We start from the raw sequence: 12,796 nt of genomic DNA, 5'->3' as shown, positions 1-12,796 counted from the left end.
AAGTATCATTAAAGGATTCATATGAACACCTTGAGTTGACTTAAGATTTTCTAAACTAAAATATCATTTGGATGCTCATTTGAAGTACTTCTCTATCATTTGCTAGAAGGATTTGAAATCTATTAAACAGTAAAGTTGACATTAATACTACAATTGTGACATTACGAGTTCAAGTTCCATCTAGTACATAGAATCACTAACATCATTGAAGCATATTGGATGAAAAAGGCAACATAAGCAGCTGGACCACTGGTTGTGCAAACAATCCAGAGCTCAAAGTTGCTAGAGAAGTATCACAATTCACAAGTTGTAATATCACTCCTTTTTCTAAAATGGATCAGCTTGAAACTAACAATATTTAATGTCACATTCTGATGAGACCTATTTCAAGATCTAACTCTGGGAGGGGGGAGAAAAATACCAACTGAGTCTCTCACATAATAAGATGCTTGACTTCTAAAGAATTTCTGGGTACTTCCCATCGAAGGGATTAGGATCAATATAAAGAATATACAGTATAGGTTACAGAATGGGAAATCTTATCTCTTGCACATTTTTACAAATTTTACAGTCATAGAAATAAGATTTCTCAGTCAACATAAGTATCTTCTAGCTATCATGGCAATGTCAAACTAGAAAATAATAAGGAAAATATATTCAGGATAAGCAATGGAAACCTTCAAGACATTTGAACAGTATAACTTCATGAAATAAGCAGCAACTCAATTTAGACGTGGAGCTGTCTGTGATATCCTCTCTTCTTCGAGTAGCACATAAGGGTCAACATATGGTGGTGGATCTGTCGATCTGTTGGTCGCGTAATGCACAAAAGAAGGTCCAAAATACTGCCGAGAGAGAAGAAAACAATCAATGGTGAATTAAGAACATAAATTAACTAGCGACTAGTATCATACATCCAAAAAAACATATGAAACACGTGAATTACTGGGCTAATACTACCACCAAAACAAATAACACCTGAGGTATATTTAACTCGTCACATGTTTCATTGGAAATGTTTTACTCATCTTTAGCTTTTTCTCTACTTTCCTGGAGGTCCATATTATGATCATTTGTCAGCCAAATTCAATAAACAGAGACTCTTATAAGCTTAACATTGCATTCAATGAGAACAATTTGTTAAAATTGGTTTTGCCACATTTTGCTGGATCTTTAATTGTTATACTAAGAACAATCAAAATAACTCAATGCAGTTATGGTCTCTTTCACACACCATTAGATAAGTCATGATAGTTGCAATCTTTTTATTTTCTTATCTGATGTGGTAACCCTGTCCGCTGGACTCCCCTTACTCAGGCGCCCAACCATAGCCATTTCCCACTTATCTCTGTAGTGACTCAACCCTCCAAACATAAGGTTGCAGATCAAAGAATATTTGTTTTATGAAGTAAATATTGATGGCATCAAGTAGATGCAGAAGTTACAAAAGAAAGTACAACAGAAAGAAAACTGAGTTAACTCTAATACATGAGAGGATTTTCTAGGATCAGGGAGCTAACAAAGTTCAAAAAATTGTCATGAGAATCTAAGGAGACATATTGTGCCAGTTAAACAGATACATTAGGGTGCTAAGGAAGTTCAAAAAATTGTCATGAAAAACCAAGGACAAAGGGTCTTTACCAGTTACCACTAGGCTAGCTATCCCTCGTAACATGATGGCTACAGCAAGAAGCAGATAACACCAGTAATTTCCTAATTTCAACATTTAATTCAACATAAGCTGCAAGTTCGTAAAAGAGGGATACACCCTTTTCCTCCAAAAATCTAGGAAGCTCAATATCATGTGAACTATACATGGCTGTGCTTAAAGAAAGGTTCTTTTTCCTTTGTTGGGTTATGGAGAAGTCATTCCAGAACAAGACAAGAAGTTCAACAAACTTACTTAAGCAAGAAGGTAAAATGAACAAATTAACTAATTAGAAAATCACTTACCAGGTATAAACCCAAGAAAGCTGCAATAGTTACAAGGATCAACGGCCAAAAAGCCAAAAAGAATGTTCCACCAAGAGTAAGCAAAATTTTTGCCCGTGGAATCAAACCCTGCAAATATATCACATAAAGACGTATGCTTATTAGTTACAGACCCATATAGTGTCGATATAAATTATGTGAAACCAAAAAATATGTAAAATAATATAGCCAATGACTCTTTGAAAATCTTTCATAAGATTTCTGTTTGAACAGTTATTTACACAACTGGACTCCTGTCCTAAAATAGAAGTCATACTTTACCTTCAGTAAGTAATACTTCTCAGTCCTTCCTACTCCATTAAAGAGCAAGTTATACTTCTCAATATACCTTTTTCTCTATTTTATTATACAAAACACAAAGTCAAGAAATGGTAACAACTAATATAATTATTTGTTTCTTTTAAAAACCGTGCAAAGTCAAAATGGAAGATAAATTTAAGGTGGACGGAGAGACTCATAACGTATCAGGTCAAGAACCAATTGCACGACTCTATTCTTGTACCTGGACATTTAGAACCAAAATCCAAATAATGTATAAGGAGGAAACCTGCCCACCTCAAGGCCTTCACTATTCAGTGCCATAGACTGTTCCCTTTGATTAGTCAAATTTCTTTCAGAATCTGTTGACAGTGCATTTCTGCGGTAGAAGCCTCCATCTTCTTCCCTAGATTTTGTCTCCTCGTCTTCTTTGATGTTTGTGTTTGTCTCCTCAAGCAATGAAGTTGGATTCATGCCACGTCTTCTCAACTCTTTCATAAACAATGACTCTGGTGGTTCTTCACCTGTGAGAACCAACATTGGGTTTGAGCTCTTTACAAAAAGAAGAATATATTCAAGTAAAATCCACAAGAACTCTAAGACGGTGTGAAATTGAAAGCTTCCAGATAGTTCGAGCAATTGGCCTATGGTCATGACGCAAGTCAATCCAGTCATTCAACCGTCACCAGTCACATTCAGAAGTATTGTGTAATGAAAAGCCAGAGTTGCTGGAACTTCAAAGATACATTTTTCAAGGGATTGAAGCTTCATCTATAAATGTACTTGGCAGCAGAAGCTAAATTTCTCAATCACTAAGGAATTTACTAATGAAGGATAGCCCACCAGATAGCCAGTCCAGTACCTGAAATACTTCAAATACTAATCCTTTTTCTTGATTGTCACAGACTGTACGTGCAATCGATTGAATCTTGTCCAGGGTCACCTCTCCTTCCTCAATCAAGTAACTGATATTCATTTTTAACTAATCAGAACTTGTTACCAATAATTCAACCTTTCTCATTCTCAAAGCCTGGTGCTTAACTATCACTTAAAGAAATTAATAAGTTTTCCCTCTAGCATGCTGACAGAGCTAGTTTGATGGAAAAACACACTGTTTATACTTGGTTAAAATCATCTTTTTTAATGTTTATATGGTAGAATCCCTTCACTTTCGTATGTTTTACTTTTTTATATTCTCATTCACATATTGAAAATCTTGACTGCCACAGAGTGATGCAACAGGTAACTAACATACATTATCTCCAAGAATGAACCAAGAAAATTGAAATTCAAACAGCAAAAACGATGAAATCAAATATAACTAAAAAAAGACCAACTTTTTGAAAAAAGTATAATAAAAGATTACCATTACTCTGATTTTCGTTGTCTTGAATTCTACAACTAACCCTAAACTTTGTATCAACAAATGTCTTCAAGATTGGATTTTTCCTTTGATATCTCACACCCAAAATCCTTCTTTGTACTATAGTGGAAAAACGACTAGAATTAGATTGAGAAAATGATGAGAATGGAGACTTCAATAACTGTAAAGATGCCATTTTTCAATGATCAAATTTGCTAAAATTCAAGAAGCTTCATTTAGTTAAACGGCGGCAGTATTACTGTTTCTCACTCCACCGGTGTACCTTACAATTTTTTGACAATGATTTGGCAAATTTGTAGCCATAAATATTCAGCCGAGCATCGATCATGTGTGTCGCCGTCCAACATATTTACTTACGCTAGCACCTAGCCAACCAATCACTTTTTTATTTTTCCTAAAAAAATAATATTTGGCCTATTTTCTCATATTCATTTTTGTCCATTTTAGTTGATTCAAGAATGTTTTTTTTCCTTAATTGATATTTAAAAAAATTATATTTAAAATTAATAAGTAAAGTGAAACTATATCTATTAAAATAGTGAACGAGTAAAAGTGAACAAAGGCTTAGATTTCAAATGAATCAAATGATTTGCTTTTAGTAGCTGCAAATAGGCATAATAATTAAAAGAGTTTAACAATCACAATCATAATTCATATATTTATTTTCCTAAAAAGATTGAATATACAAATCTATTTTTAGAGAAGAATATTCTAAAGTGGCTTTTGGGTTTGTCTAGAAGATTAATTAGAGCCGTCAATAATCAACAATAGCAATTCGATTGATTCTTGCACGATTAAAATATAATTGAATGTTCGAACTTATTATCCATATTCAAAAGTTTTGAGCTAAGGCTGGTTGAAAATAGTTTCTCTATTCGATAAAAATAAAACTTTTATACATGTACTTTTTTTTAAATACCTCATCTCTGTGGTTTGTTGCTGTATATACTTGTCAACACTGAAATATTTTATCTATATTATGATAATTATTCGACACGAATTAAAATAAATTCAAATTAATCAATGAATAACAAAAAGGAAGAGATAAAGTTTATCCCTTAGGCTTGTTATTCCATGACTGTACTAAACAAACAAAATGAATCAATGGATTGGAGAAGGAAGAATCCATATTCTTTTTGCACAAATTGACACGTGAAGTATATAAATGGCCAGTACATGTGACCTCACAAGTTGGATTGTCTTGACTTTTTGGTCTCTTCCACAATAAACCTAATCAAATTCAATTAAAAATTGGCTCATCTTCATATGGAATGTTTATAAAGAAAAATCTTTAAAGTAAAAACCAAAAACTAAACAGAAAAGAATATGGCATACAACAAAAGTAGGTGTTCTCAAAATAGTAAAAGGAGTTTCTGTTCCAAACATACAAGAAACCGTAATGCAACAATATCTAAGATATCCTATGTTATGGTCATAACCTGAATGGACTGGAAAATTGTTCTGGCAGTAGAAATTGGAATGATATCTGATACCACCAAAATAGCATCATCCTTCTTTATCATCCCCTTTGCTTTTATAAGTTCGACTGTTTTCTTAACGTTTCCTTCCATGTCGTCTGAAAGGTCAGTGAGAAGGGGAGTAACTCCCCATTGCAAATTGAGAGCCATCTGTGTGCTGTTGTCGTTTGTGAAGGCAAATATTGGAGGGTTTGGACGATTGCGTGAGAGAAGAGATGCCATCTTCCCATGCCTTGTGTACACAAATATAGCATCCACCCCTAGGTTGTCAGCTGGAGTATGTAACAGGAAATTGGTTAAGATCGAAGACAAACAGGTCGTTGTATACATTAAGTACATAAAAAGGGGAAGTACCCATTTCCACTGCACAATGGCAGATTTGCTCAGCAATTTGATCTGGTAAAGATGCTCCAAGTTTGCGCTGATGCAATAAAGTTTGCCTGCTCTCTTCGCGACATGATTGTTCCATTCGGGTGCTAGTTGTACGCAAGACAGAAAGAGCCTTCATTCCATATGATCCAATGGCTGACTCACCAGATAACATTAATGCATCAGCATACTGTCGTACCACTTCAGAAACATCTGCAACCTATCACATAAAAAGTCTTATGATTATTGAAGGCTAGATTAGCTAGTACTTGTCAAACTAGAATCTACCCAAAAGAGATATGGTCTAGTAAAATTTTGTCAAAAGACAGAAAATGAAAAAGGAATCACGAGGAAAGAAAGATTAGTACCTCTGCTCTAGTTGGAGTGGGGTATTCGACCATTGACTCTAGAAGTTGAGAGGCCACGATAACGGGCTTGTTGAGCTGCCTGCAAACATAAGTAATATCTTTCTGAACAGATGGAATCTGTTCAAGTGGAATCTCAACTCCTAGATCTCCCCTTGCTATCATAATCCCATCGGAAGCCTCAACAATCTCTTCCAACCTTCGGAGAGACTCTAGGCTCTCTATCTTTGCCAACACTTTTATTGCCCTGCGATCAAATTCAGAAGGATTTATGCAAAATACACTTCGAACCTACGTGAAAAGTCAGAGTAACGAGCCGGAGCAATGTTAACCAATGATAAGGAATGCAGCTATTAGTGGACCAAAATTATGCATTTTAGGGAAGGACTGAAATGGATATAATTGTTGAAGTTAAAAAATAATCTTTGCTCACAAACTTTACTTACTTGGAGGATGTAGTTGAGAGGTAGTCCCTCAGATGTGTTATTGGCTCCGCGTCTTTTACAAATGAAACTGCAATGAAATCGATATCTTCAGATATTCCAAATACAATGTCTGACCAATCCTGTGGATCATGAAGTGCGCATCAGCAAGATTAGAAATTCATATTGCAGATATAATTCTTGATAGGGAAGTTACAACATTATGGTTCCACTGGGTTAGATCATAACAAGTGCATCAGAAAGGTAAGAGATTCATTTTATCAACAAAAAGAAAAGGATAAAAGGTTCGAGATTCAGTTTCTTTACAACATTCACACCATAGATATAAACCTCAATAGTTCAACAAAAATGTAAAAATTGTGATAACTGGCCATTTATGCCTATCAGTTATTGGATCATTTATGTCATTTCAAACACTCAGTCAGAGTATGTTGAAGATAGACTGCCCCGTTTAAGCTAAATTCGAGCATATTTTTTTCTTTTCGATGAGTAAAACTCAAGCAACAAATTTACTGACCTTTGTTGATAAAGTCGGGAGATCATAATCTCTTCCTAAAAGCTTTCCATCTCTCCAAAAACTCAACTTAGCTCTAGGCAGAAGTAGACCGGGGTCTGTGCACTTGCAGCGCAAACCATTACCAACTTTCTCTATAACTTCAAAAGTTGCCATTCCTCCGTCAATGACAATTTCATCACCAGAATTGACACCTAAATAGGAGAAAGAGAATTCAACCTCAATCTAACCTTTTACAACCAAAACAGGTGACAATTTTTTTTTTAATCAATGAGATTACCTTCAGAAAAACCTTCATAATTTGCTTGAATTGTAAATGGACGAGAACCTTCAAACTTCTCTGTAGTAAAGTACCAGATTGAATCCTCCTAATGAACCACATGGACAGAATTCAAGTTAGACTATAAAGTTCAACTTTTCAACAACATTGGGTTAATTTCACGTACACAATATAACAATAAAGTCACAGATAAATATTTTTAGTTAAAATATAGTACAGAATTCCTCAAGATCAAATTTCGACTCGAGAACAAAAAGTTGACCACTTAAAACTCTGTGACTATTCCATATTTTATTAAACAAAATACAACAAAAAACATTTCAGTGAAGCAAAAAAGGAAAGGAAACAGCCATTACACAGTGCTGGAAATTTGACCTTCCAGTTTTGCTGCCATGTGATCAGGAGAGGTCACGAGTTCGAGCCTCTTGAGAGGAAAAGCAGCGTAAGGCTGAGTACAACAGACCCTTGTGGTCCACCCCTTCCCCAGACCCCACACATAGAGCAAGCTTAGTGCATCGGGGCTATCCTTTTAGTCTTTTGAGCAAGACCTTACTATGGGTAAAGTTTAATCACATTAATGTGACAAAAAATCAATTTTTTTTTTACTTTTCTCTTACCTAGGATAATAATTCAAACAGCATATGTAAAATTAACCCAACAACATAATGCAAGCAAAAAGGGCTCTAAAGAATTTGGTTGATTACCTCTGCTTTGACAGAAGATGAAGAGCCATGGTCAACTTGTATTTGATTCCCCTCTGTATCAATCATAACTGATACACAATAACCTTTTTCTTGATTCAACTTCTTAATCTTTCTAATAACATCTTGATGCCACTCCCTTGAGTTATGACACATATTTAGCCTAGCCACATTCATACCTGCAATAGCCAATTTCTCCAACTCATCTATAGAAGAACAAGCTGGTCCAATTGTACACACAAGCTTTGTCTTCCTTAACCCCAAAAATCCATTTTCTTTAAGCTCCCTTTCTGACACAACATCAAAGCCTAAAGACCCTTCTTTCAATTCACCTGAACTTTGAATTTTCTCAACTTGCATCACTGCTCTGACTGCAGTTCTTAATTTTCTGACATCCAAGTTTTTAACATGAGAAAAACTAAATCTTGTACTTGAAGAAAGTGGAACACCAAATACCCTTTTCTCAAATTTATCAGTTAACTTAATCTTAGTCCCCATCAAAGCTAAATCTCCCACTACTGCCATCTTTACAAAGAAAACCAAAACCCCAAATTCCCTTATCAAAGTTAATCCCACAAAAAGAAAGCTTTTTTAGAAAAGATCAAAACTTGTTGACAAAATCATAAGCTATTAACTATAGAAAACTCCGCCAAGACTTTGTTACATATATTTTTTTTACTATGTGTGGAGTTTTCAATGTACAAGGAGGAGAATAATAAGTATATGCTTCTGTTAAAGAAGGGGTTTTTAGTTGGGAAAAAACAGTAAAACCCTAGTAGCAGAGGGGTCCAATGTCTGTAGGGACAGTTGAGATGTCTATAAAGTTGTTTGAAACAGATGAAAAGGGCGCTACAAATAGGTAATAGTTGGCCTAACTTAACGGTCTATTAATATTGGCCAATCTCAGCCAGCCAAACTTTAGGGCAATTTAATAAATGTGTTATATTTCAACAGAGAGAAAACAACTTTTGTTTTTTTTTTGGGTTAAATTGGGATCGTGTTATTTATACATATAGTCGATTTTGAGGTTACCATTTAAATCATATATATAGTGCATTAAAATTTTTAGGTATACTCACTTTCATAGCAACTTTAGACATGTGAAGTGCATTCAGTCATTAAATTTAAATTAGGTTTTAGCACAATTTATAATAAGATGTTTAACTTCTTCAGCTCTTTTCTGTTTTATTGATGTTAGGACTTAAGAGTCGTTTGGTTTGAATTCAAATTATGATAGATAAATTATTTTTTATTGAGTGTTTGTTTTGTTATATTCAAAAAAAAATAAATTTATGAACAATTTATTTATTTACTTACAAAAATGTGAATGTAAAAAATGGGATAACAAAAGAGTTAATAGAGACGTTTTTTTCATTTACTTATTTTAGCCCGGGATAAATAATCCTGAGATTACTATACCAACCAAGGAAAGGGATAAACTTATCTCGATACTAATTATTACTCCCGAATTAAGTTATTCCGAAGTTGCCAATCAAACAACAAAGTAAGTAGTCCTATAATTTAATCCTAGGACTATATTGTATTATCCTTCACGCCAAACTGACCCCTCGGGATATTATAAATGGCCTTTTCGGAGCATTTTAAGAATAAGTACTCCTAGAGACTGGATGATTAACAAAAATGTATTAAACTATATTATCATAACTACAATAATGATAAATTTAATAATGGTCAATAATTGTGAAATATTCTAAACACAAATTCATATTTTATTTGCCAGCACCGAGCATATATACATTATTAAAATTCTTGAGGTATATACTTTACCAACCCATAAAGAAATTAACAAGTGTGCATGCGCGAATTGTTATTAAAATAAAATCCAACCAATGATGCGACCCAAAACAAGGTTTAACTTAAGTCCGCCACCTTAAACTCAAGATTAAATGTACTTAATATAACCAGGATCCAGACTCCGGCCTAGTGGGAAAGGTCACAAGTGAAGTAGATGCACGTCGCAAGTTTAAACCCTGCTATAGACGGAACAAAAACATGGTATTTAAGTGGAGAAGGGTAAAGGAAATCGGGCTCGTCCTATCAGCCTTACTGTAGAACAAAATCTTGCTCCGAAGAAAATGAGACACAACCCAATTACATCATGAAGTTCGTCGATCCATCAGACTAGGGGACTGGAGAGAAACTATTTCATTCATCAACAACTAGGATCAAGAATACTTGAAGGCTTTAGATGCAGACAACCAACTTTATCCTCTTCACAAGGGTTCATTTCACTATGTAAATAGCTGTACAGAATAAATATTCACCATTCTCAGACTCTAACCAGTCTTATTGTTGGAGCTAGATTACATGCTGCCGATACGCTACCTTGCTTAATACAACAACTGGCTACCACAAACTTAGGACTTTACATAAAACCTAAGTTCTGTACATGCTGGACTTCTTCCAAGAACTTCTACAAAGGATCAAACACTGTACAAATATACAGATAATTATCACCCTTAACCTACCAAAATGGACACCACCTGAAATAAAAAACAAGGAAACCATGTATTAGTCCAAAGAGCAAAATACACAATATTTTTACACTACAGTTAAAATTCTAATTCATCAAAAGCACCACCTTTTACCAGATTCAGGACTAACACATCTTTACATCAAATTTCACCAAAAACATCAAGAGTTAAAATTTTAGACATTCAAGCACCAAATATGCAAGTCAACAGACTTTAATAGCTTAACCAAATGAACAAGCAAAAGTAAAACCAAGGAGCAATGGGAATCTTGATCTTACCCAACATAATTTTGGCAAAGATTTTCATGAGACATTGCTTGCTGAATAAGTTTTTGGACTTGTAATTTCACTGATAAACCATGATCAGCTTCACGCGTCTCTCCAGAAATCAACGTACTGTGATCCAGTGGATGCTGTAGAGAGCTTGAAGATGCAGAGGTAGCAGCAAAATCACGTCCAGTGAGTTTATTACTCATTCGAGCCATGACAGCCACAGCACGTTCATTTAGAACTTCATTGGCATCACCTAATTGATTGACCGCCTGGAAAAAGAAATAGAACTGTAAGCATGAAGCATGCATCACCAGAATACTTCGCAAGCATAATTGATTGAAACCTGAAGCAGTTCTCTCTCCCTTGCACCCCTTTGTGGTTGAAGAAGCTCTCTATCTGAAGAGGAATCCTCACTATTCACAACAGGAGGCACATGTGCACTGGCAAGTGTGGACATTTGCGGAACTTCATTGAAATTGAAAAGACGCCAATTTATAAGTGGGTCATGAACAAAGGCCTGACAAGAAAAGAAGACAGAAGAATGAAATAAGCTGATAAATTAATTCTGTAATTAAAACATTTACATCATATCTTCAAGGAATGAAACCAAGCATCTCAGACTGATGAGAAGCGTTCCTCTTTTTACTGTGAGTTCAATTTGCTGTGACAGTTATTTACTAGCCTTATAAGGTTTTCAATTGTTTAACATGGCAATTTAAGGACCAATATATTCTAATTTTTCAATCATATAAGTCATTCCAACTCCAGTTGGATCCAAATCTACTCATTAGATAGCATAGTGCTCTTCAGAAGATAGCATTGTCGAGATTCAAGATCATTTTGGATTTGAAAACAGTCCATTAGTGTACACAACAAAAGAGTTCACGCTAGAGATATGTATTTTAAATGGTAAGACAGTGATGACTTTACCTCCATCATAGCCATAACACTATCTTTATGCAGTCGGAGAACTTGCATTACATTCTCACATGTTGACCGGAAATTTCCCTCTATACCACTGACCTCCATTGCTTTTACAAGCATCCTAGTGAGGCGAAACGGAACCTATACAAAAAAGTTTGTTAAAATAGCTATTAGTTTCTTTGAAGGAAGAACATACAATTTCTGGTAAACCATTTTTTTAACGTAATAATTTACCTTCTCTGGAAACTTCTCCCTATTCATTGAAGCTTCAAAACAATCTCCAAAATCAATATGCAGAATCTTCCCACTGCATGACAAATATAAATATATCATAACTTTTGTTATCAGCAAGAAAATGTAATCACAGAGTACACTGGTACCTAAATCGGTGAAGCATGAGGTTACTAGGATGTCGATCGCCCAAACCAAGTAAGTATCCAACCTGGAGAAAGTCAACCCAAAATCAACAGATGTACGCAAGAGAAGCAGCTAAAAAATAAAGTATCTCCTTTTTCTGAGTTTTACTATTCTCTCTTCCCGATTTGTAAGACATCAGTTCCATTTTAGACGCTGGAAAAATGTTTTTTGAAAGCCATTCCATCATTAATATTATTATTAAGGCTTCACATGCCAATAATATGAACTCTGATGCAATGTGTTCCTATATTGAACTAACTTAACGCCACCTATTTAAATTTCTCTGTCACCATTACTAACATAATAAAGAAGTCAGGTGACATTTTAAGTTTTTGTCCTACTGAATGACATCACATAAAATAGGCCGAATGCTCTTTATGCGAAAACATTATCTCTTCGGGTCAAACTAAGTCAAGAAACTAGTGAGCCTGACCAAGTACAGAAGCAACTTTTTGTGCCAAACATTGGTCAGGAAACTAACTATTGCTCAGCATTTTAAGATACAGAGATACAACACATATTAGTCACGCCCTAGCTGCAAAAAATTCAGGTTACTAAGCTTCTGACATGCCTAATTCAAAAAAAATTCTGATTATGCACAGGAAGATCATATCATCAAAGAGAGTTGCACCATAAAATGAGCTTATATGAAAGCAAAACTTGTGTGATTACTCTGGGTACTCCTTGTCATGTATAGTTTCCGTCAAATCCAAATACCTTGCAAGTGGAATTTCATAACACTAAGTGGGTTTCTCATATATCTATAAAGAGAGAGAGAGAGAGAGAGTTTCTGACATATAACTAGAAGCCTCCAAAGACATTCTCCTCTCGAATGAGAAGGGGAAAAGAAGAAAAAGAAAGGCTGTGCAATGTTAGTTTACTTGATAGTATTATATAAAGGCTG

The 12,796-nt window shown here is 34.8% G+C and overlaps 3 protein-coding genes across 4 annotated transcripts in view; all 3 read right to left on the bottom strand.

Annotated features, from left to right (window-relative positions):
* Positions 1-464: 464 nt before the first annotated feature.
* LOC101259889 (uncharacterized) lies at positions 465-3,956 on the bottom strand. Its single transcript, XM_004230629.5, has 4 exons — positions 3,617-3,956; positions 2,548-2,774; positions 1,954-2,061; positions 465-845 (listed from the first exon to the last, which is right to left on the bottom strand). The coding sequence occupies exons 1-4, from the start codon at positions 3,807-3,809 to the stop codon at positions 723-725; spliced, it is 651 nt and encodes a 216-aa protein (XP_004230677.1). The 5' UTR covers positions 3,810-3,956; the 3' UTR covers positions 465-722.
* Positions 3,957-4,945: 989 nt separating this feature from the next.
* LOC101259587 (pyruvate kinase isozyme A, chloroplastic) lies at positions 4,946-8,904 on the bottom strand. Its single transcript, XM_004230628.5, has 7 exons — positions 7,788-8,904; positions 7,084-7,171; positions 6,807-6,997; positions 6,293-6,411; positions 5,850-6,093; positions 5,467-5,701; positions 4,946-5,384 (listed from the first exon to the last, which is right to left on the bottom strand). Exons 1-7 carry the CDS (start codon positions 8,307-8,309, stop codon positions 5,056-5,058), a joined length of 1,728 nt encoding a protein of 575 aa, XP_004230676.1. The 5' UTR covers positions 8,310-8,904; the 3' UTR covers positions 4,946-5,055.
* Positions 8,905-10,008: 1,104 nt separating this feature from the next.
* Positions 10,009-12,796, bottom strand: part of LOC101259295 (serine/threonine-protein kinase TOR) — a 35,355-nt gene continuing 32,567 nt past the window's right edge. For both annotated transcript variants that reach the window (XM_004230627.5, XM_010316867.4), the window contains exons 52-57: positions 11,856-11,917; positions 11,710-11,782; positions 11,482-11,616; positions 10,895-11,068; positions 10,558-10,820; positions 10,009-10,288 (exon numbers count right to left, since the gene is read on the bottom strand). In XM_004230627.5, the coding sequence (XP_004230675.1) occupies positions 10,270-10,288; positions 10,558-10,820; positions 10,895-11,068; positions 11,482-11,616; positions 11,710-11,782; positions 11,856-11,917 (726 nt within the window). In that variant the 3' untranslated portion in view covers positions 10,009-10,269. The remainder of the gene's footprint in view (positions 10,289-10,557; positions 10,821-10,894; positions 11,069-11,481; positions 11,617-11,709; positions 11,783-11,855; positions 11,918-12,796) is intronic.

The sequence above is a fragment of the Solanum lycopersicum genome, chromosome 1, assembly GCF_036512215.1.
Source record: "Solanum lycopersicum chromosome 1, SLM_r2.1".
Lineage (NCBI taxonomy): Eukaryota > Viridiplantae > Streptophyta > Magnoliopsida > Solanales > Solanaceae > Solanum > Solanum lycopersicum.
This window is presented reverse-complemented; position numbering and strand designations above follow the sequence as displayed.